Source organism: Pinus tabuliformis, chromosome 1_2, assembly GCF_031772625.1.
Source record: "Pinus tabuliformis cultivar Carrire ecotype Pingquan chromosome 1_2, CPIR1, whole genome shotgun sequence".
NCBI lineage: Eukaryota > Viridiplantae > Streptophyta > Pinopsida > Pinales > Pinaceae > Pinus > Pinus tabuliformis.
This window is the reverse complement of record NC_142298.1, coordinates 179,336,714-179,355,956: the sequence shown is the minus strand read 5'-3', so window position 1 is coordinate 179,355,956 and position 19,243 is coordinate 179,336,714. Positions and strand designations below refer to the sequence as shown.

Here is a 19,243-nt window from a genome sequence, read left to right as displayed (position 1 = left end):
TGAATTATTATCACTTGTCAATTATATTAAAATCGATATTGAATTTTGTGTAATGTTGATGGAAGAATGATTTATTCAGAAGTGAGATGGAATTATGAGAATTGTGTTAATCCCATGTGCTTAAGGGAGTGGTGTCAATTAATCTGGACCAAAACCTGAACTCCACACAAAATAATTTGTCGTAGGCGTTTCTAATTCCAGCTCAAGTACATAGGGCAGTTAACTTTCTTTTTACGCGGTAAGGCGTTTCCCTCTCAAATAAACTCTCCCAAATGTCTTTTTTGTTAGAGGATTAAACAAAAATCAGCCATCTGATTTAAGAAAAAAATGTTTTAAAACATTAAAAAACCTTAAAAAAATGTTTCACTTTCCACTTGACATCTGTGCGCCGAGCCTGTGTGAAAACCCCCTGATTCCACTGTCGTCTGGACTGCATATTCTTGCAAGAATTACTCGTGCCTCATTCAGAGAAAATACCAGAAGGGCTTCGATGACTGCAAAGACTGCTTCGATCTTCAAGGCCGGGAGAAAACCAGGTAGGTAAATGGCGGTGGCTCCATGGATTACTCTGTCGACGAGGTCTTGAATCTGAAGAAGAAGACAATTCGAATTGGGTTGGACATCGGAGGAGGAACAGGAACTTTCGCCGTGAGAATGAGGGAGCGGAATGTAACAATTATTAAGACTTCCATGAACTTGAATGGGCCTTCAACAGTTTCATTGCCTCCAGAGGGGTTATTCCCATGTATATCACTATAACACAGAGGCTGCCATTCTTTGAAAATACTTTGGACATTGTTCATTCTATGCATGTCTTGAGCAATTGGATTCCCACACAGCTGCTGGAATTTGTACTCTATGATATCTACAGGATTCTGAGGCCTGGAGGCCTGTTCTGGCTAGATCATTTTTTCTGCACAAAGGATCAGCTGAAGATCTATGTGCCCATGATTGAGCAGCTAGGGTATAAGAAGTTGAAATGGTCAGTTGCCCCTAAGTTGGATAGAGGGCCCGAGCTCAAAGAAATGTATATCTCTGCTGTTTTGGAGAAGCCACTTAAGAGGCAGTGAGCAGGCTACTTGTAGATGCAGTTTTAAGTTTCATGGGCTTAAGGTCCCTTAACTTAAAACAAATAAACATTTCTCTCTGTAATGTATTTTAATTTTCAATTATGGGAATATATATGATGCCCTTGCCTGTTTTTAAGATATTTGCCACTTTCAGTGTATGGTTCATGTATCTGGGTTTGATTTAGGGCTCCAAGATTTTCATATTCATATTAATATATAAAACAGATCTGCAATTTGAATTTCTGGATTTTCTACCGTGCCATGGTTTTCATTGATTTTTGAAAAAATGTGGATGGTTCGTCTGTAATGGTCAAGGGCTGAAATTCAATGGCCATGTTTAGTAGGTTTTGACTGCAATGGCGAAACTGCAAATTATCTGGAATTCATCGAGATTGAATTACGAATGGAATAACAAGCAGATACGGTATACAGTAAAATCGCGTTATTTTTATGGCTGTGAAATGTAGAATTTGTGTACTGTGTCCAAACTCTTTGTAACAGTGATAAGGACTTGGCCTCTTCTTCAATACACAAAATAGGGTTCCTTGATTTTACTAATATAGATGACATAGGATGCCCACTGATTGTCTTTTCAAGGCTTGGAAATATATGCATACAAAATCTCGACTTCCTTAAATTATAAAGGGCATTAGAACTGTCCTTTTAAATTATGAAGGGCCTTAGAACTGTCCTTTAAAAGATTCTCCGCTTCCTTACAAATATGTGGAATGACAAGTCCACCACCTTTCTTCTTTTATAGCCCGGAGATCAAGAAATCACAGCCCCAATGACCTATACTGGTCGTCCAAATTCACAGAGCATGATAGTATATAGCAGTGCTTTATGTGACATAGGCTTCTTGGGCTTATTACAAGCACAAGGAATAAGTAGGCATCTTCTTAGATAAAACAATCGACATTAACAAAACTTTTTCTCTTCAATAACTCAGAGAACAAAGAGGCATGAATAGGTCGGATTCACTGTCTAAATTGAAGAGCGAGAGAGAATATAAGACAGAGTTCACCGAGCCATAACATTTCTGCCTCCATACCACAAGATCGAGAACAGAGTAATCCTTTCTCCAAGGTTGGCTTCATGAAATGACCTTTGGCATATTCTTGTGTTCTTGCACTTTTCTTGGCCTCTTAGGAGAATAAAGTTCTTTTCAAAAGACTTATCCAAAAGCATACTTATGCCCAGAATGTAAAAGAGAGATAGCTCCATTGCATAGCAGACCTTTATTGTTTCTTGTGCTCAGAACAATAGGAACACTTGGCTCCTTCTTAATGGTTCAGAGAACTAGGCCAACAACTCGGTTCTTCATTGCTCCATAGGACTCTCTTTAATTCATTGATCAAATCCAAATAAATATATGTATCCCTAGAGTCACTTATTTGATCCTCAACAAATTTGCTTGTTGGACATCTTTGTTTACAAGACTTGAATTTATGTGAGCACAGGTGACTGGATGGAAGGAGGGTTCGGTTCCAGACATTTTTTTTCTTCCTGTTCTTACTGTTTTTTAGGTCTTGGGCTTCCTGAAATTTATAAAGCCTTTTGTTTCTTATTCATTCCGATTGGTATGAAAGCCCATAGGCTTTGCGTCTCCCCAGGATGCAGAATGGTTAAATTGGCTCACTAGTGAAAGCAATCAGTGTTTAGTACTCGAGTCAGTTCTGGAACATATATATTATTCGAGAGCGCAGTATCCTGCTTTAGTGCATTTGTTCAGTTGATTAGGGTTGTTCAGTGTGTTTTGAATATGCCTGTGTAGGATCGATTGCCAATCTATTCAGCCTATTCTTTTGTGGGCTTTTCTACAGATTCTCAACCTTGATATTCAATCTCACTGACACTTTCTATGTTACTGGAGTTTGTCTCTGAATCTTTTGTTTGACTAGTTGGCTTAGTGGTTGGGACAGGATGCTGCCATGTAAACATCCCAGATCATAAATCCCAGCAGGTATAAAGTTTTTCTGTGTCTATGTGTGAGGGATGGTGTTTGACTACCTGGAATTGGTTTCCATCCATCAACAAAGGGGTTTAACACATGTCCAACAGGCCAAATTGGTCTAAGTGGGTGTTTAATAGGATACTTTATCCTTACTATAGTGACATATCCCTGTGATGAGATTTGGCTCCACATAAATATTTCCTCCTCTTTCAGTTAAATGATTATGTCTGCGAACATTCAACCCATTCACAAGAAAATAATCAATCTTTCTGAAGAACTAGATGCTTATGTCCTCCGAATTCTTGATGCATTCTGTCTAAAGAAATGCTTTTATATTGATTTTTCAGGAGTGTTATGCTTCAAAAGGGTACTACACTCAAATGTAAGAGAATGACTTTACAAGTCTTCTTTCAGACTTTGATGGCTTCTGTTATTTGAATGCCCTCTTTGTTGAGGTGCATTGGCCCACAAGGGGCAAAGTTGCAAACATGTTACTTAAGAGAATAAAACCCTAACATGTCACTTAAAGAGAATAAAACCCTGAAAACCCTGATTGTGACCCTACTTTCACTGGCCTGATAAAGCCCAATCTGACCTTAACATTAGACAAAGAAAATGAGAATAATTAAATTCTCAAGTGTTGGGGTTCTTTAATGGATAGAGGAGGACTGGGTCCAGGGACGATACTAAGTGAGGATGTTTTTAGTGTATTCATCATTTACAGGACTGAAAGCTCAGCTGTCCCCTCGAAGAATTCTAAGGGTTATATAAGTACCACCTTTCTTATGGAATACAACATGGATGTGCAATAGCTTTTTTTCTTTTTATAAATACAGCCAATTAGGTCTTTCAAAATTTGTCTTATGTGTTCAATTACTTATCTCTGAATTACTTTTCTAAACCATCTGGTTGTTTCTTACCGAATAATTCAGAGGTGTGCATGTTTCATTATCTGAAGAAGAGATAGATGAGCTAGAGAAAGCTAGTGTCCTGTCTCTGAAGTATGAACTGGAAATTTCAGTATCATATGAACTTGGTTTCAGTTATGTTTTTTATGCTGCTGGCTTAAGCCATTATGCTTGATGGAAAAGGAATCCAATGTATTTTGCAAATGTCTCCTCCAGGACAAGGATGATTGTAGGTGTTGGTTCAAAGAACATTGTTGGGAGTTTTAAAGAGGTGATGAAAGAACAAGGCTGGAAAGGGCTGTGGGCTGGCAATGGCATTAATCTACTTCGGATAGTTCCTACCCAAGCAATTGAGCTTTGCACATTTGAATCTACAAAACGATTTTTAACATCTGTCCAAGACCACTGGGAGAAGAATGGATGTCCCCGAGTTCAAATTGTTGGGCGGACTCTAGATTTGCCAGTATCCTGGATTTCCCCAGTTGCTATAAGTGGTGCTGTTGCAGGTGTCGCTGGCACATTGTCTTGCTATCCTTTGGAGGTCTTGAAGGTAGTTTTTTTGCTTCTGTAACTAGTAATGTTTTTATACAACTTTCTAGAAAGGTGCTTGAAATAGATATTCTACTAAGGATCCAAGTCACATTTCTAGATATATTGCATACTCAAGCAGGAATTTCTTTGGCAATCTGTGAGTCAACTCAGTAAAGGTAGTTTCTTTCTTATCTTGCAAATCAGGACCGTTTCATTGTGCATCCTGGAGTGTATCATAGCATCAGGCACGCTCTAAGGAAAATATCACAGGAAGAAGGTCCAGGAGCTTTATATGCAGGCCTTGTACCCACTATAATTGGTATGGTTCCCTACAGTACATCTTATTATTTTGTATATGAGTCAACAAAGAGAGCATATTGCAGATCATGCAACAAGAAGTCTCTGGACCGGGTAGAAGCACTTCTTATTGGAGCCTTTGGAGGTGGGTTCACTTTCTAGCTTGTGCCTACTTTAAACGGAATAAAACAAAGTAGTTAATTATTAATCCACATAAGATTTCCTCAGTTATTATTATGAAGTCCATTAATTTATTGTAAACCACTTAGTCCTGACTTCTTGTTTCTATATGGGCAGGGCTTACATCCAGTGCATTAAGCTTTCCACTGGAAGTAGCTCGCAAAAGACTCATGGTTGGCATGCTAAAAGGCAAGCAGCCAACAAACATGATTAACATTATTAAAACAATCATTGAGGAGGAAGGATTGAAAGGACTTTACAGGGGTTGGAGTGCAAGTTGCCTCAAAGTTGTGCCGGCATCTGGCCTTTTCTGGATGTTTTATGAAGCATGGAAAAATGTTCTCCTAATCGAAGGGAGTCACATATAGATTGCAGAATATATCAGTACCTTTTTTCATTGTCTTGCTATCCTTTGGAGGTCTTGAAGGTAGTTTTTTTGCTTTTGTAACTAGTAATGTTTTTATACAACTTTCTAGAAAGGTGCTTGAAATAGATATTCTACTAAGGATCCAAGTCACATTTCTAGATATATTGCATACTCAAGCAGGAATTTCTTTGGCAATCTGCGAGTCAACTCAGTAAAGGTAATTTCTTTCTTATCTTGCAAATCAGGACCGTTTCACTGTGCATCCTGGAGTGTATCATAGCATCAGGCACGCTCTAAGGAAAATATCACAGGAAGAAGGTCTAGGAGCTTTATATGCAAGCCTTGTACCCACTATAATTGGTATGGTTCCCTACAGTACATCTTATTATTTTGTATATGAGTCAACAAAGAGAGCATATTGCAGATCATGCAACAAGAAGTCTCTGGACCGGGTAGAAGCACTTCTTATTCGAGCCTTTGGAGGTGGGTTCGCTTTCTAGCTTATGCCTACTTTAAACGGAATAAAACAAAGTAGTTAATTATTAATCCACATAAGATTTCCTCAGTTATTATTATGAAGTTCATTAATTTATTGTAAACCACTTAGTCCTGACTTCTTGTTTCTATATGGGCAGGGCTTACATCCAGTGCATTAAGCTTTCCACTGGAAGTAGCTCGCAAAAGACTCATGGTTGGCATGCTAAAAGGCAAGCAGCCAACAAACATGATTAACATTATTAAAACAATCATTGAGGAGGAAGGATTGAAAGGACTTTACAGGGGTTGGAGTGCAAATTGCCTCAAAGTTGTGGTGGCATCTGGCCTTTCTTGGATGTTTTATGAAGCATGGAAAGATGTTCTCCTAATCGAAGGGAGTCACATATAGATTGCAGAATATATCAGTACCTTTTTTTTGGTTCGACCCTATGGTGACATGCAGCATAGTTTTGTTCCAAGACCCATTGAAGCTCGATGAAAAATGTGCTAGGTTCTGATTTCATAGTTTTTAAGATCATGCTTTTTTGTTAGACCTTTTCATTAGGGATACACCTGGGAAGAGGAAATTCAAGTTTTGCTGAAAGGGAGATTCCGATCAAACTATGCTAAGGGATGTATGCCAGAGTTCTTATCTTGCATTGGCCATGAATATGCATTGAAAGAATCTGCAGTGGCTGGAGATATTTGCCACTTTCAGTGTATGGTTCATGTATCTGGGTTTGATTTAGGGCTCCAAGATTTTCATATTCATATTAATATATAAAACAGATCTGCAATTTGAATTTCTGGATTTTCTACCGTGCCATGGTTTTCATTGATTTTTGAAAAAATGTGGATGGTTCGTCTGTAATGGTCAAGGGCTGAAATTCAATGGCCATGTTTAGTAGGTTTTGACTGCAATGGCGAAACTGCAAATTATCTGGAATTCATCGAGATTGAATTACGAATGGAATAACAAGCAGATACGGTATACAGTAAAATCGCGTTATTTTTATGGCTGTGAAATGTAGAATTTGTGTACTGTGTCCAAACTCTTTGTAACAGTGATAAGGACTTGGCCTCTTCTTCAATACAAAAAATAGGGTTCCTTGATTTTACTAATATAGATGACACAGGATGCCCACTGATTGTCTTTTCAAGGCTTGGAAATATATGCGTACAAAATCTCGACTTCCTTAAATTATGAAGGGCCTTAGAACTGTCCTTTTAAATTATGAAGGGCCTTAGAACTGTCCTTTAAAAGATTCTCCGCTTCCTTACAAATATGTGGAATGATAAGTCCACCACCTTTCTTCTTTTATAGCTCGGAGATCAAGAAATCACAGCCCCAATGACCTATACTGGTCGGCCAAATTCACAGAGCATGATAGTATATAGCAGTGCTTTATGTGACATAGGCTTCTTGGCCTTATTACAAGCACAAGGAATAAGTAGGCATCTTCTTAGATAAAACAATCGACATTAACAAAACTTTTTCTCTTCAATAACTCAGAGAACAAAGAGGCATGAATAGGTCGGATTCACTGTCTGAATTGAAGAGCGAGAGAGAATATAAGACAGAGTTCACCGAGCCATAACATTTCTGCCTCCATACCACAAGATCGAGAACAGAGTAATCCTTTCTCCAAGGTTGGCTTCATGAAATGACCTTTGGCATATTCTTGTGTTCTTGCACTTTTCTTGGCCTCTTAGGAGAATAAAGTTCTTTTCAAAAGACTTATCCAAAAGCATACTTATGCCCAGAATGTAAAAGAGAGATAGCTCCATTGCATAGCAGACCTTTATTGTTTCTTGTGCTCAGAACAATAGGAACACTTGGCTCCTTCTTAATGGTTCAGAGAACTAGGCCAACAACTCGGTTCTTCATTGCTCCATAGGACTCTCTTTAATTCATTGATCAAATCCAAATAAATATATGTATCCCTAGAGTCACTTATTTGATCCTCAACAAATTTGCTTGTTGGACATCTTTGTTTACAAGACTTGAATTTATGTGAGCACAGGTGACTGGATGGAAGGAGGGTTCGGTTCCAGACATTTTTTTTCTTCCTGTTCTTACTGTTTTTTAGGTCTTGGGCTTCCTGAAATTTATAAAGCCTTTTGTCTCTTATTCATTCCGATTGGTATGAAAGCCCATAGGCTTTGCGTCTCCCCAGGATGCAGAATGGTTAAGTTGGCTCACTAGTGAAAGCAATCAGTTTTTAGTACTCGAGTCAGTTTTGGAACATATATATTATTCGAGAGCGCAGTATCCTGCTTTAGTGCCTTTGTTCAGTTGATTAGGGTTGTTCAGTGTGTTTTGAATATGCCTGTGTAGGATCGATTGCCAATCTATTCAACCTATTCTTTTGTGGGCTTTTCTACAGATTCTCAACCTTGATATTCAATCTCACTGACACTTTCTATGTTACTGGAGTTTGTCTCTGAATCTTTTGTTTGACTAGTTGGCTCAGTGGTTGGGACAGGATGCTGCCATGTAAACATCCCAGATTATAAATCCCAGCAGGTATAAAGTTTTTCTGTGTCTATGTGTGAGGGATGGTGTTTGACTACCTGGAATTGGTTTCCATCCATCAACAAAGGGGTTTAACACATGTCCAACAGGCCAAATTGGTCTAAGTGGGTGTTTAATAGGATACTTTATCCTTACTATAGTGACATATCCCTGTGATGAGATTTGGCTCCACATAAATATTTCCTCCTCTTTCAGTTAAATGATTATGTCTGCGAACATTCAACCCATTCACAAGAAAATAATCAATCATGCTGAAGAACTAGATGCTTATGTCCTCCGAATTCTTGATGCATTCTGTCTAGAGAAATGCTTTTATATTGATTTTTCAGGAGTGTTATGCTTCAAAAGGGTACTACACTCAAATGTAAGAGAATGACTTTACAATTCTTCTTTCAGACTTTGATGGCTTCTGTTATTTGAATGCCCTCTTTGTGGAGGTGCATTGGCCCACAAGGGGCAAAGTTGCAAACATGTTACTTAAGAGAATAAAACCCTAACATGTCACTTAAAGAGAATAAAACCCTGAAAACCCTGATTGTGACCCTACTTTCACTGGCCTGATAAAGCCCAATCTGACCTTAACATTAGACAAAGAAAATGAGAATAATTAAATTCTCAAGTGTTGGGGTTCTTTAATGGATAGAGGAGGACTGGGTCCAGGGACGATACTAAGTGAGGATTTTTTTAGTGTATTCATCATTTGCAGGACTGAAAGCTCAGCTGTCCCCTCGAAGAATTCTAAGGGTTATATAAGTACCACCTTTCTTATGGAATACAACATGGATGTGCAATAGCTTTTTTTCTTTTTATAAATACAGCCAATTAGGTCTTTCAAAATTTGTCTTATGTGTTCAATTACTTATCTCTGAATTACTTTTCTAAACCATCTGGTTGTTTCTTACCGAATAATTCAGAGGTGTGCATGTTTCATTATCTGAAGAAGAGATAGATGAGCTAGAGAAAGCTATTGTCCTGTCTCTGAAGTATGAACTGGAAATTTCAGTATCATATGAACTTGGTTTCAGTTATGTTTTTTATGCTGCTGGCTTAAGCCATTATGCTTGATGGAAAAGGAATCCAATGTATTTTGCAAATGTCTCCTCCAGCACAAGGATGATTGTAGGTGTTGGTTCAAAGAACATTGTTGGGAGTTTTAAAGAGGTGATGAAAGAACAAGGCTGGAAAGGGCTGTGGGCTGGCAATGGCATTAATCTACTTCGGATAGTTCCTACCCAAGCAATTGAGCTTTGCACATTTGAATCTACAAAACGATTTTTAACATCTGTCCAAGACCACTGGGAGAAGAATGGATGTCCCCGAGTTCAAATTGTTGGGCAGACTCTAGATTTGCCAGTATCCTGGATTTCCCCAGTTGCTATAAGTGGTGCTGCTGCAGGCGTCGCTGGCACATTGTCTTGCTATCCTTTGGAGGTCTTGAAGGTAGTTTTTTTGCTTCTGTAACTAGTAATGTTTTTATACAACTTTCTAGAAAGGTGCTTGAAATAGATATTCTACTAAGGATCCAAGTCACATTTCTAGATATATTGCATACTCAAGCAGGAATTTCTTTGGCAATCTGTGAGTCAACTCAGTAAAGGTAATTTCTTTCTTATCTTGCAAATCAGGACCGTTTCACTGTGCATCCTGGAGTGTATCATAGCATCAGGCACGCTCTAAGGAAAATATCACAGGAAGAAGGTCCAGGAGCTTTATATGCAGGCCTTGTACCCACTATAATTGGTATGGTTCCCTACAGTACATCTTATTATTTTGTATATGAGTCAACAAAGAGAGCATATTGCAGATCATGCAACAAGAAGTCTCTGGACCGGGTAGAAGCACTTCTTATTGGAGCCTTTGGAGGTGGGTTCGCTTTCTAGCTTATGCCTACTTTAAACGGAATAAAACAAAGTAGTTAATTATTAATCCACATAAGATTTCCTCAGTTATTATTATGAAGTCCATTAATTTATTGTAAACCACTTAGTCCTGACTTCTTGTTTCTATATGGGCAGGGCTTACATCCAGTGCATTAAGCTTTCCACTGGAAGTAGCTCGCAAAAGACTCATGGTTGGCATGCTAAAAGGCAAGCAACCAACAAACATGATTAACATTATTAAAACAATCATTGAGGAGGAAGGATTGAAAGGACTTTACAGGGGTTGGAGTGCAAGTTGCCTCAAAGTTGTGCCGACATCTGGCCTTTTTTGGATGTTTTATGAAGCATGGAAAGATGTTCTCCTAATCGAAGGGAGTCACATATAGATTGTAGAATATATCAATACCTTTTTTCATTGTCTTGCTATCCTTTGGAGGTCTTGAAGGTAGTTTTTTTGCTTCTGTAACTAGTAATGTTTTTATACAACTTTCTAGAAAGGTGCTTGAAATAGATATTCTACTAAGGATCCAAGTCACATTTCTAGATATATTGCATACTCAAGCAGGAATTTCTTTGGCAATCTGCGAGTCAACTCAGTAAAGGTAATTTCTTTCTTATCTTGCAAATCAGGACCGTTTCACTGTGCATCCTGGAGTGTATCATAGCATCAGGCACGCTCTAAGGAAAATATCACAGGAAGAAGGTCCAGGAGCTTTATATGCAAGCCTTGTACCCACTATAATTGGTATGGTTCCCTACAGTACATCTTATTATTTTGTATATGAGTCAACAAAGAGAGCATATTGCAGATCATGCAACAAGAAGTCTCTGGACCGGGTAGAAGCACTTCTTATTGGAGCCTTTGGAGGTGGGGTCGCTTTCTAGCTTATGCCTACTTTAAACGGAATAAAACAAAGTAGTTAATTATTAATACACATAAGATTTCCTCAGTTATTATTATGAAGTTCATTAATTTATTGTAAACCACTTAGTCCTGACTTCTTGTTTCTATATGGGCAGGGCTTACATCCAGTGCATTAAGCTTTCCACTGGAAGTAGCTCGCAAAAGACTCATGGTTGGCATGCTAAAAGGCAAGCAGCCAACAAACATGATTAACATTATTAAAACAATCATTGAGGAGGAAGGATTGAAAGGACTTTACAGGGGTTGGAGTGCAAGTTGCCTCAAAGTTGTGCCGGCATCTGGCCTTTCTTGGATGTTTTATGAAGCATGGAAAGATGTTCTCCTAATCGAAGGGAGTCACATATAGATTGTAGAATATATCAGTACCTTTTTTTTGGTTCGACCCTATGGTGACGTGCAGCATAGTTTTGTTCCAAGACCCATTGAAGCTCGATGAGAAATGTGCTAGGTTCTGATTTCATAGTTTTTAAGATCATGCTTTTTTGTTAGACCTTTTCATTAGGGATACACCTGGGAAGAGGAAATTCAAGTTTTGCTGAAAGGGAGATTCTGATCAAACTATGCTAAGGGATGTATGCCAGAGTTCTTATCTTGCATTGGCCATGAATATGCATTGAAAGAATCTGCAGTGGCTGGAGATATTTGCCACTTTCAGTGTATGGTTCATGTATCTGGGTTTGATTTAGGGCTCCAAGATTTTCACATTCATATTAATATATAAAACAGATCTGCAATTTGAATTTCTGGATTTTCTACCGTACCATGGTTTTCATTGATTTTTGAAAAAATGTGGATGGTTCATCTGTAATGGTCAAGGGCTGAAATTCAATGGCCATGTTTAGTAGGTTTTGACTGCAATGGCGAAACTGCAAATTATCTGGAATTCATCGAGATTGAATTACGAATGGAATAACAAGCAGATATGGTATACAGTAAAATCGCGTTATTTTTATGGCTGTGAAATGTAGAATTTGTGTACTGTGTCCAAACTCTTTGTAACAGTGATAAGGACTTGGCCTCTTCTTCAATACACAAAATAGGGTTCCTTGATTCTACTAATATAGATGACATAGGATGCCCACTGATTGTCTTTTCAAGGCTTGGAAATATATGCATACAAAATCTCGACTTCCTTAAATTATGAAGGGCCTTAGAACTGTCCTTTAAAAGATTCTCCGCTTCCTTACAAATATGTGGAATGACAAGTCCACCACCTTTCTTCTTTTATAGCCCGGAGATCAAGAAATCACAGCCCCAATGACCTATACTGGTCGGCCAAATTCACAGAGCATGATAGTATATAGCAGTGCTTTATGTGACATAGGCTTGTTGGCCTTATTACAAGCACAAGGAATAAGTAGGCATCTTCTCAGATAAAACAATTGACATTAACAAAACTTTTTCTCTTCAATAACTCAGAGAACAAAGAGGCATGAATAGGTCGGATTCACTGTCTGAATTGAAGAGCGAGAGAGAATATAAGGCAGAGTTCACCGAGCCATAACATTTCTGCATCCATACCACAAGATCGAGAGCAGAGTAATCCTTTCTCCAAGGTTGGCTTCATGAAATGACCTTTGGCATATTCTTGTGTTCTTGCACTTTTCTTGGCCTCTTAGGAGAATAAAGTTATTTTCAAAAGACTTATCCAAAGCATACTTATGCCCAGAATGTAAAAGAGAGATAGCTCCATTGCATAGCAGACCTTTATTGTTTCTTGTGCTCAGAACAATAGGAACACTTGGCTCCTTCTTAATGTGGTTCAGATAACTAGGCCAACAACTCGGTTCTTCATTGCTCCATAGGACTCTCTTTAATTCATTGATCAGATCCAAATAAATATATGTATCCCTATAGTCACTTATTTGATCCTCAACAAATTTGCTTGTTGGACATCTTTGTTTACAAGACTTGAATTTATGTGAGCACAGGTGACTGGATGGAAGGATTGCTAGCTTCAGAATTCTGATGCAGAGGTGCCAAAGTGATCAGATCTTCAAACATAATGTTGACTGCTTTATCCAATGAGAAGATTGGAATCAGATCAACAAATTCTTAAAGCAAAACTCTTCATTGACTTCTTATCGTGACACGTGGTTTAGCTGCAGGAGGACTTTCCTATTGTAAGAACATTGAAATATTATCTCCACAAATAGCATATCGAAAGTACCTAAAAAAATTAAATTACTGCATTAAATGGGTAATATGCATTAAATTACCCAATCCATGATGAGGAGGGGTCCTTCGCATCCAGGCATCCATATTCATAAGACCGTCTTTCATAAGATCCTGGCTCAACGCATCAAAGTGCCCAATGACCTAATCAAGATGCCAAAATTAGTGTCCTCATAGTTCCCTCTGCTCATTGTGTTCGCCAAGACATAGGATCAGCCATGCACATCCTTCTTCCAATGTGTTCTTCATGAGGCACCTTGAGAGATACCATACCTCTGATTTTATGTTCATACAGGCTGCTACAGGGGTCTGCTCCAAAGTGCCTCGCACTTCTTCTATCTTCCAGACTTCCAAGGGTACTGTCACCCTTATCCAATGGTGCCAACACAAAGGAGCTGCATACTTTTCTTGGATGAACTTCCTTTGCTTCAGTTGCTAGACAAAAATAGGATCACATGGAGGGCTGCCACTAAACCTTCTCAACAAAATCACCTCAGCTGCTAGATAATGACATTATGGAGGGCTTTTACTATTCTTCAAAAATCATTTGCAGATTGATGTCTAAAGGGACCATCCCTTCTCATAACTGCATCCTCTATTTTTATTAGCTTCAGGGCACCTCTTATGAAGGTTTCAAAGACATGAATATATATTCCTTATTGATTTGCAAGTTGGCTTGAATGGAACAGGCTTTTAACACTTGTATATATATATATATATATATATATATATATATATATATATATATATATATATATATATATATATATATATATGCGCTTGTAACAGTGATAAGGACTTGGCCTCTTCTTCAATACACAAAATAGGGTTCCTTGATTTTACTAATATAGATGACATAGGATGCCCACTGATTGTCTTTTCAAGGCTTGCAAATATATGCATACAAAATCTCGACTTCCTTAAATTATGAAGGGCCTTAGAACTGTCCTTTAAAAGATTCTCTGCTTCCTTACAAATATGTGGAATGAGAAGTCCACCACCTTTCTTCTTTTATAGCCCGGAGATCAAGAAATCACAGCCCCAATGACCTATACTGGTCGGCCAAATTCACAGAGCATGATAGTATATAGCAGTGCTTTATGTGACATAGGCTTCTTGGCCTTATTACAAGCACAAGGAATAAGTAGGCATCTTCTCAGATAAAACAATCGACATTAACAAAACTTTTTCTCTTCAATAACTCAGAGAACAAAGAGGCATGAATAGGTCGGATTCACTGTCTAAATTGAAAAGCGAGAGAGAATATAAGACAGAGTTCACCGAGCCATAACATTTTTGCCTCCATACCACAAGATCGAGAATAGAGTAATCCTTTCTCCAAGGTTGGCTTCATGAAATGACCTTTGGCATATTCTTGTGTTCTTGCACTTTTCTTGGCCTCTTAGGAGAATAAAGTTCTTTTCAAAAGACTTATCCAAAAGCATACTTATGCCCAGAATGTAAAAGAGAGATAGCTCCATTGCATAGCAGACCTTTATTGTTTCTTGTGCTCAAAACAATAGGAACACTTGGCTCCTTCTTAATGGTTCAGAGAACTAGGCCAACAACTCGGTTCTTCATTGCTCCATAGGACTCTCTTTAATTCATTGATCAAATCCAAATAAATATATGTATCCCTAGAGTCACTTATTTGATCCTCAACAAATTTGCTTGTTGGACATCTTTGTTTACAAGACTTGAATTTATGTGAGCATAGGTGACTGGATGGAAGGACTGCTAGCTTCAGAATTCTGATGCAGAGGTGCCAAAGGGATCAGATCTTCAAACATACTGTTGACTGCTTTATCCAATGAGAAGATTGGACTCAGATCAACAAATTCTTAAAACAAAACTCTTCATTGACTTCTTATCATGACACGTGGTTTAGCTACTGAAGGAGGACTTTCCTATTGTAAGAACATTGAAATATTACCTCCGCAAATAGCATATCAAAAGTACCTAAAAAAATTAAATTACTGCATTAAATGGGTAATATGCATTAAATTACCCAATCCATGATGAGGAGGGGTCCTTCGCATCCAGGCATCCATATTCATAAGACCGTCTTTCATAAGATCCTAGCTCAACGCATCAAAGTGCCCAATGACCTAATCAAGATGCCAAAATCAGTGTCCTCACAGTTCCCTCTGCTCATTGTGCTCGCCAAGACATAGGATCAGCCATGCACATCCTTCTTCCAATGTGTTCTTCATGAGGCACCTTGAGAGATACCATACCTCTGATTTTATGTTCATACAGGCTGCTACAAGGGTCTGCTCCAAAGTGCCTCGCACTTCTTCTATCTTCCAGACTTCCAAGGGCACTGTCACCCTTATCCAATGGTGCCAACACAAAGGATCTGCATACTTTTCTTGGATGAACTTCCTTTGCTTCAGCTGCTAGACAAAAATAGGATCACATGGAGGGCTGCCACTAAACCTTCTCAACAAAATCACATCAACTGCTAGATAATGACATTATGGAGGGCTTTTACTATTCTTCAAAAATCATTTTCAGATTGATGTCTAAAGGGACCATCCCTTCTCATAACTGCATCCTCTATTTTTATTGGCTTCAGGGCACCTCTTATGAAGATTTCGAAGACATGAATATATATTCCTGATTGATTTGCAAGTTGGCTTGAATGGAACAGGCTTTTAACACTTGTATATGTATATATATGCGCTTGTAATAGTGATAAGGACTTGGCCTCTTCTTCAATACACAAAATAGGGTTCCTTGATTTTACTAATATAGATGACATAGGATGCCCACTGATTGTCTTTTCAAGGCTTGCAAATATATGCATACAGAATCTCGACTTCCTTAAATTATGAAGGGCCTTAGAACTGCCCTTTAAGAGATTCTCCGCTTCCTTACAAATATGTGGAATGAGGAGTCCACCACCTTTCTTCTTTTATAGCCCGGAGATCAAGAAATCACAGCGCCAATGACCTATAATGGTCGGCCAAATTCATAGAGCATGATAGTATATAGCAGTGCTTTATGTGACATAGGCTTCTTAGCCTTATTACAAGCACAAGGAATAAGTAGGCATCTTCTTAGATAAAACAATCGACATTAACAAAACTTTTTCTCTTCAATAACTCAGAGAACAAAGAGGCATGAATAGGTCGGATTCACTGTCTGAATTGAAGAGCGAGAGAGAATATAAGACAGAGTTCACCGAGCCATAACATTTTTGCCTCCATACCACAAGATTGAGAACAGAGTAATCCTTTCTCCAAGGTCGGCTTCATGATATGACCTTTGGCATATTCTTGTGTTCTTGCACTTTTCTTGGCCTCTTAGGAGAATAAAGTTCTTTTCAAAAGACTTATCCAAAAGCATACTTATGCCCAGAATGTAAAAGAGAGATAGCTCCATTGCATAGCAGACCTTTATTGTTTCTTGTGCTCAGAACAATAGGAACACTTGTCTCCTTCTTAATGGTTCAGAGAACTAGGCCAACAACTCGGTTCTTCATTGCTCCATAGGACTCTCTTTAATTCATTGATCAAATCCAAATAAATATATGTATCCCTCGAGTCACTTATTTGTTTTCGTTTACGGTTTCGTGGAGTTTATGGCTGTTTCAGTTTACGGGCTCCAATTTCTATTTGTATAGTTGAATCGACATTGGCAATGGCATCCCATGTATCCTCATGCCCCCAAAACCCTTCTGAAACTGAAATCGGGATAGAAATCGTGCAAACGGGTGAAGGGAAACTGCGATACGACTCCACTAGCATTCAAACCTGGAGAGATGCCCTTTGTCGTGTTGCAAAAAAATTTGGGTTTCGATCTGGACGCATATAATGGGTGAGATCTCAACCCTCCCCTCTCAGTATTGTAGTACTTCACGCTGGTTAGATATACATAGGTTAATGTTGATAACCCAGATAGCGATGACAAGAGCTCTCAAATATCATGCTACAAACGTTGGAGTCACCAGCTGCTTCAGCGCTGCGTGAAGAAGCTTTGCCACAATACAGCTTATCGTGGCATTGCTACGAAGAAGTTGCAACTTCCTGAGAGCATGTGGAAAACCCCCCTGATTCCAGTGTCGTCTGGACTGCATATTCTTGCAAGAATTACTCGTGTCTCATTCAGAGAAAATACCAGAAGGGCTTCGATGACTGCAAAGACTGCTTCGATCTTCAAGGCCGGGAGAAAACCAGGGGGGTAAATGGCGGTGGCTCCATGGATTACTCTGTCGATGAGGTCTTGAATATGAAGAAGACAATTCGAATTGGGTTGGACATCGGAGGAGGAACAGGAACTTTCGTCGTGAGAGTGAGGGAGCGGAATGTAACAATTATTACGACTTCCATGAACTTGAACGGGCCCTTCAATAGTTTCATTGCCTCCAGAGGGGTTATTCCCATGTATATCACTATAACACAGAGGCTGCCATTCTTTGAAAATACTTTGGACATTGTTCATTCTATGCATGTCTTGAGCAATTGGATTCCCACACAGCTGCTGGAATTTGTACTCTATGATATCTATAGGATTCTGAGGCCTGGAGGCCTGTTCTAGCTAGATCATTTTTAATGCACAAAGGATCAACTGAAGATCTATGTGCCCATGATTGAGTAGCTAGGGTATAAGAAGCTGAAATGGTCTGTTGCCCCTAAGTTGGATAGAGGGCCCGAGCTCAAAGAAATGTATATCTCTGCTGTCTTAGAGAAGCCACTTAAGAGGCAGTGAGCAGGCTACTTGTAGATGCAGTTTTAAGTTTCATGGGCTTAAGGTCCCTTAACTTAAAACAAATAAACATTTCTCTCTGTAATGTATTTTAATTTTCAATTATGGGAATATATATGATGCCCTTGCCTATTTTTAAGATATTTGCTACTTTCAGTGTATGGTTCATGTATCTGGGTTTGATTTAGGGCTCCAAGATTTTCATATTCATATTAATATATAAAATAGATCTGCAATTTGAATTTATGGATTTTCTAGCTTCAGAATGACTGGATGGAAGGACTGCTAGCTTCAGAATTTTGATGCAGAGGTGCCAAAGGGATCAGATCTTCAAACATACTGTTGACTGCTTTATCCAATGAGAATATTGGACTCAGATCAACAAATTCTTAAAACAAAACTCTTCATTGACTTCTTATCATGACACATGGTTTAGCTGCTGAAGGAGGACTTTCCTATTGTAAGAACATTGAAATATTACCTCCGCAAATAGCATATCAAAAGTACCTAAAAAAATTAAATTAATGCATTAAATGGGTAATATGCATTAAATTACCCAATCCATGATGAGGAGGGGTCCTTCGCATTCAGGCATCCATATTCATAAGACCGTCTTTCATAAGATCCTCGCTCAACGCATCAAAGTGCCCAATGACCTAATCAAGATGCCAAAATCAGCATCCTCACAGTTCCCTCTGCTCATCGTGCTCGCCAAGACATAGGATCAGCGATGCACATCCTTCTTCCAATGTGTTCTTCATGAGGCAACTTGAGAGATACCATACCTCTGATTTTATGTTCATACAGGCTGCTACAGGGGTCTGCTCCAAAGTGCCTCGCACTTCTTCTATCTTCTAGACTTCCAAGGGTACTGTCACCCTTATCCAATGGTGCCAACACAAAGGAGCTACATACTTTTCTTGGATGAACTTCCTTTGCTTCAGCTGCTAGACAAAACTAGGATCACATGGAGGGCTGCCACTAAACCTTCTCAACAAAATCACATCAACTGCGAGATAATGACATTATGGAGGGCTTTTACTATTCTTCAAAAATCATTTTCAGATTGATGTCTAAAGGGACCATCCCTTCTCATAACTGCATCCTCTATTTTTATTGGCTTTTGGGCACCTCTTATGAAGGTTTCAAAGACATGAATATATATTCCTTATTGATTTGCAAGTTGGCTTGAATGGAACAGGGTTTTAACACTTGTATATATATATATATATA

At 38.6% G+C, this 19,243-nt stretch overlaps 2 protein-coding genes and 3 pseudogenes across 2 annotated transcripts; all 5 read left to right on the top strand.

Moving 5' to 3' along the window:
• Nucleotides 1-405: 405 nt before the first annotated feature.
• LOC149205077 (putative methyltransferase At1g29790 pseudogene) lies at nt 406-1,295 on the top strand (annotated as a pseudogene).
• Nucleotides 1,296-4,155: 2,860 nt separating this feature from the next.
• On the top strand, nt 4,156-5,323 carry LOC149205076 (putative mitochondrial adenine nucleotide transporter BTL1 pseudogene; annotated as a pseudogene).
• A 4,064-nt stretch (nt 5,324-9,387) lies between these two features.
• LOC149205075 (putative mitochondrial adenine nucleotide transporter BTL1) lies at nt 9,388-10,586 on the top strand. Its single transcript, XM_089393414.1, has 3 exons — nt 9,388-9,760; nt 9,946-10,183; nt 10,336-10,586. The coding sequence occupies exons 1-3, from the start codon at nt 9,401-9,403 to the stop codon at nt 10,584-10,586; spliced, it is 849 nt and encodes a 282-aa protein (XP_089249540.1). The 5' UTR covers nt 9,388-9,400.
• An 86-nt stretch (nt 10,587-10,672) lies between these two features.
• LOC149205074 (putative mitochondrial adenine nucleotide transporter BTL1) lies at nt 10,673-11,725 on the top strand. Its single transcript, XM_089397289.1, has 4 exons — nt 10,673-10,698; nt 10,766-10,787; nt 10,831-11,068; nt 11,221-11,725. The coding sequence occupies exons 1-4, from the start codon at nt 10,673-10,675 to the stop codon at nt 11,469-11,471; spliced, it is 537 nt and encodes a 178-aa protein (XP_089253415.1). The 3' UTR covers nt 11,472-11,725.
• Nucleotides 11,726-11,982: 257 nt separating this feature from the next.
• LOC149205073 (putative methyltransferase At1g29790) lies at nt 11,983-18,013 on the top strand (annotated as a pseudogene).
• The last annotated feature ends 1,230 nt before the right edge of the window (nt 18,014-19,243 follow it).

Excerpts from the sequence above, each read along its gene's own strand:
- LOC149205074 (XM_089397289.1), top strand. The coding sequence starts at position 10,673 with ATGTTTTTATACAACTTTCTAGAAAG. Across the intron at positions 10,699-10,765 it reads TTATACAACTTTCTAGAAAG|GAATTTCTTTGGCAATCTGC; the intron begins GTGCTTGAAATA and ends ATACTCAAGCAG. Across the intron at positions 10,788-10,830 it reads ATTTCTTTGGCAATCTGCGA|GACCGTTTCACTGTGCATCC; the intron begins GTCAACTCAGTA and ends CTTGCAAATCAG.
- LOC149205075 (XM_089393414.1), top strand. The coding sequence starts at position 9,401 with ATGTATTTTGCAAATGTCTCCTCCAGCACAAGGATGATTGTAGGTGTT. Across the intron at positions 9,761-9,945 it reads ATCCTTTGGAGGTCTTGAAG|GACCGTTTCACTGTGCATCC; the intron begins GTAGTTTTTTTG and ends CTTGCAAATCAG. Across the intron at positions 10,184-10,335 it reads TCTTATTGGAGCCTTTGGAG|GGCTTACATCCAGTGCATTA; the intron begins GTGGGTTCGCTT and ends CTATATGGGCAG.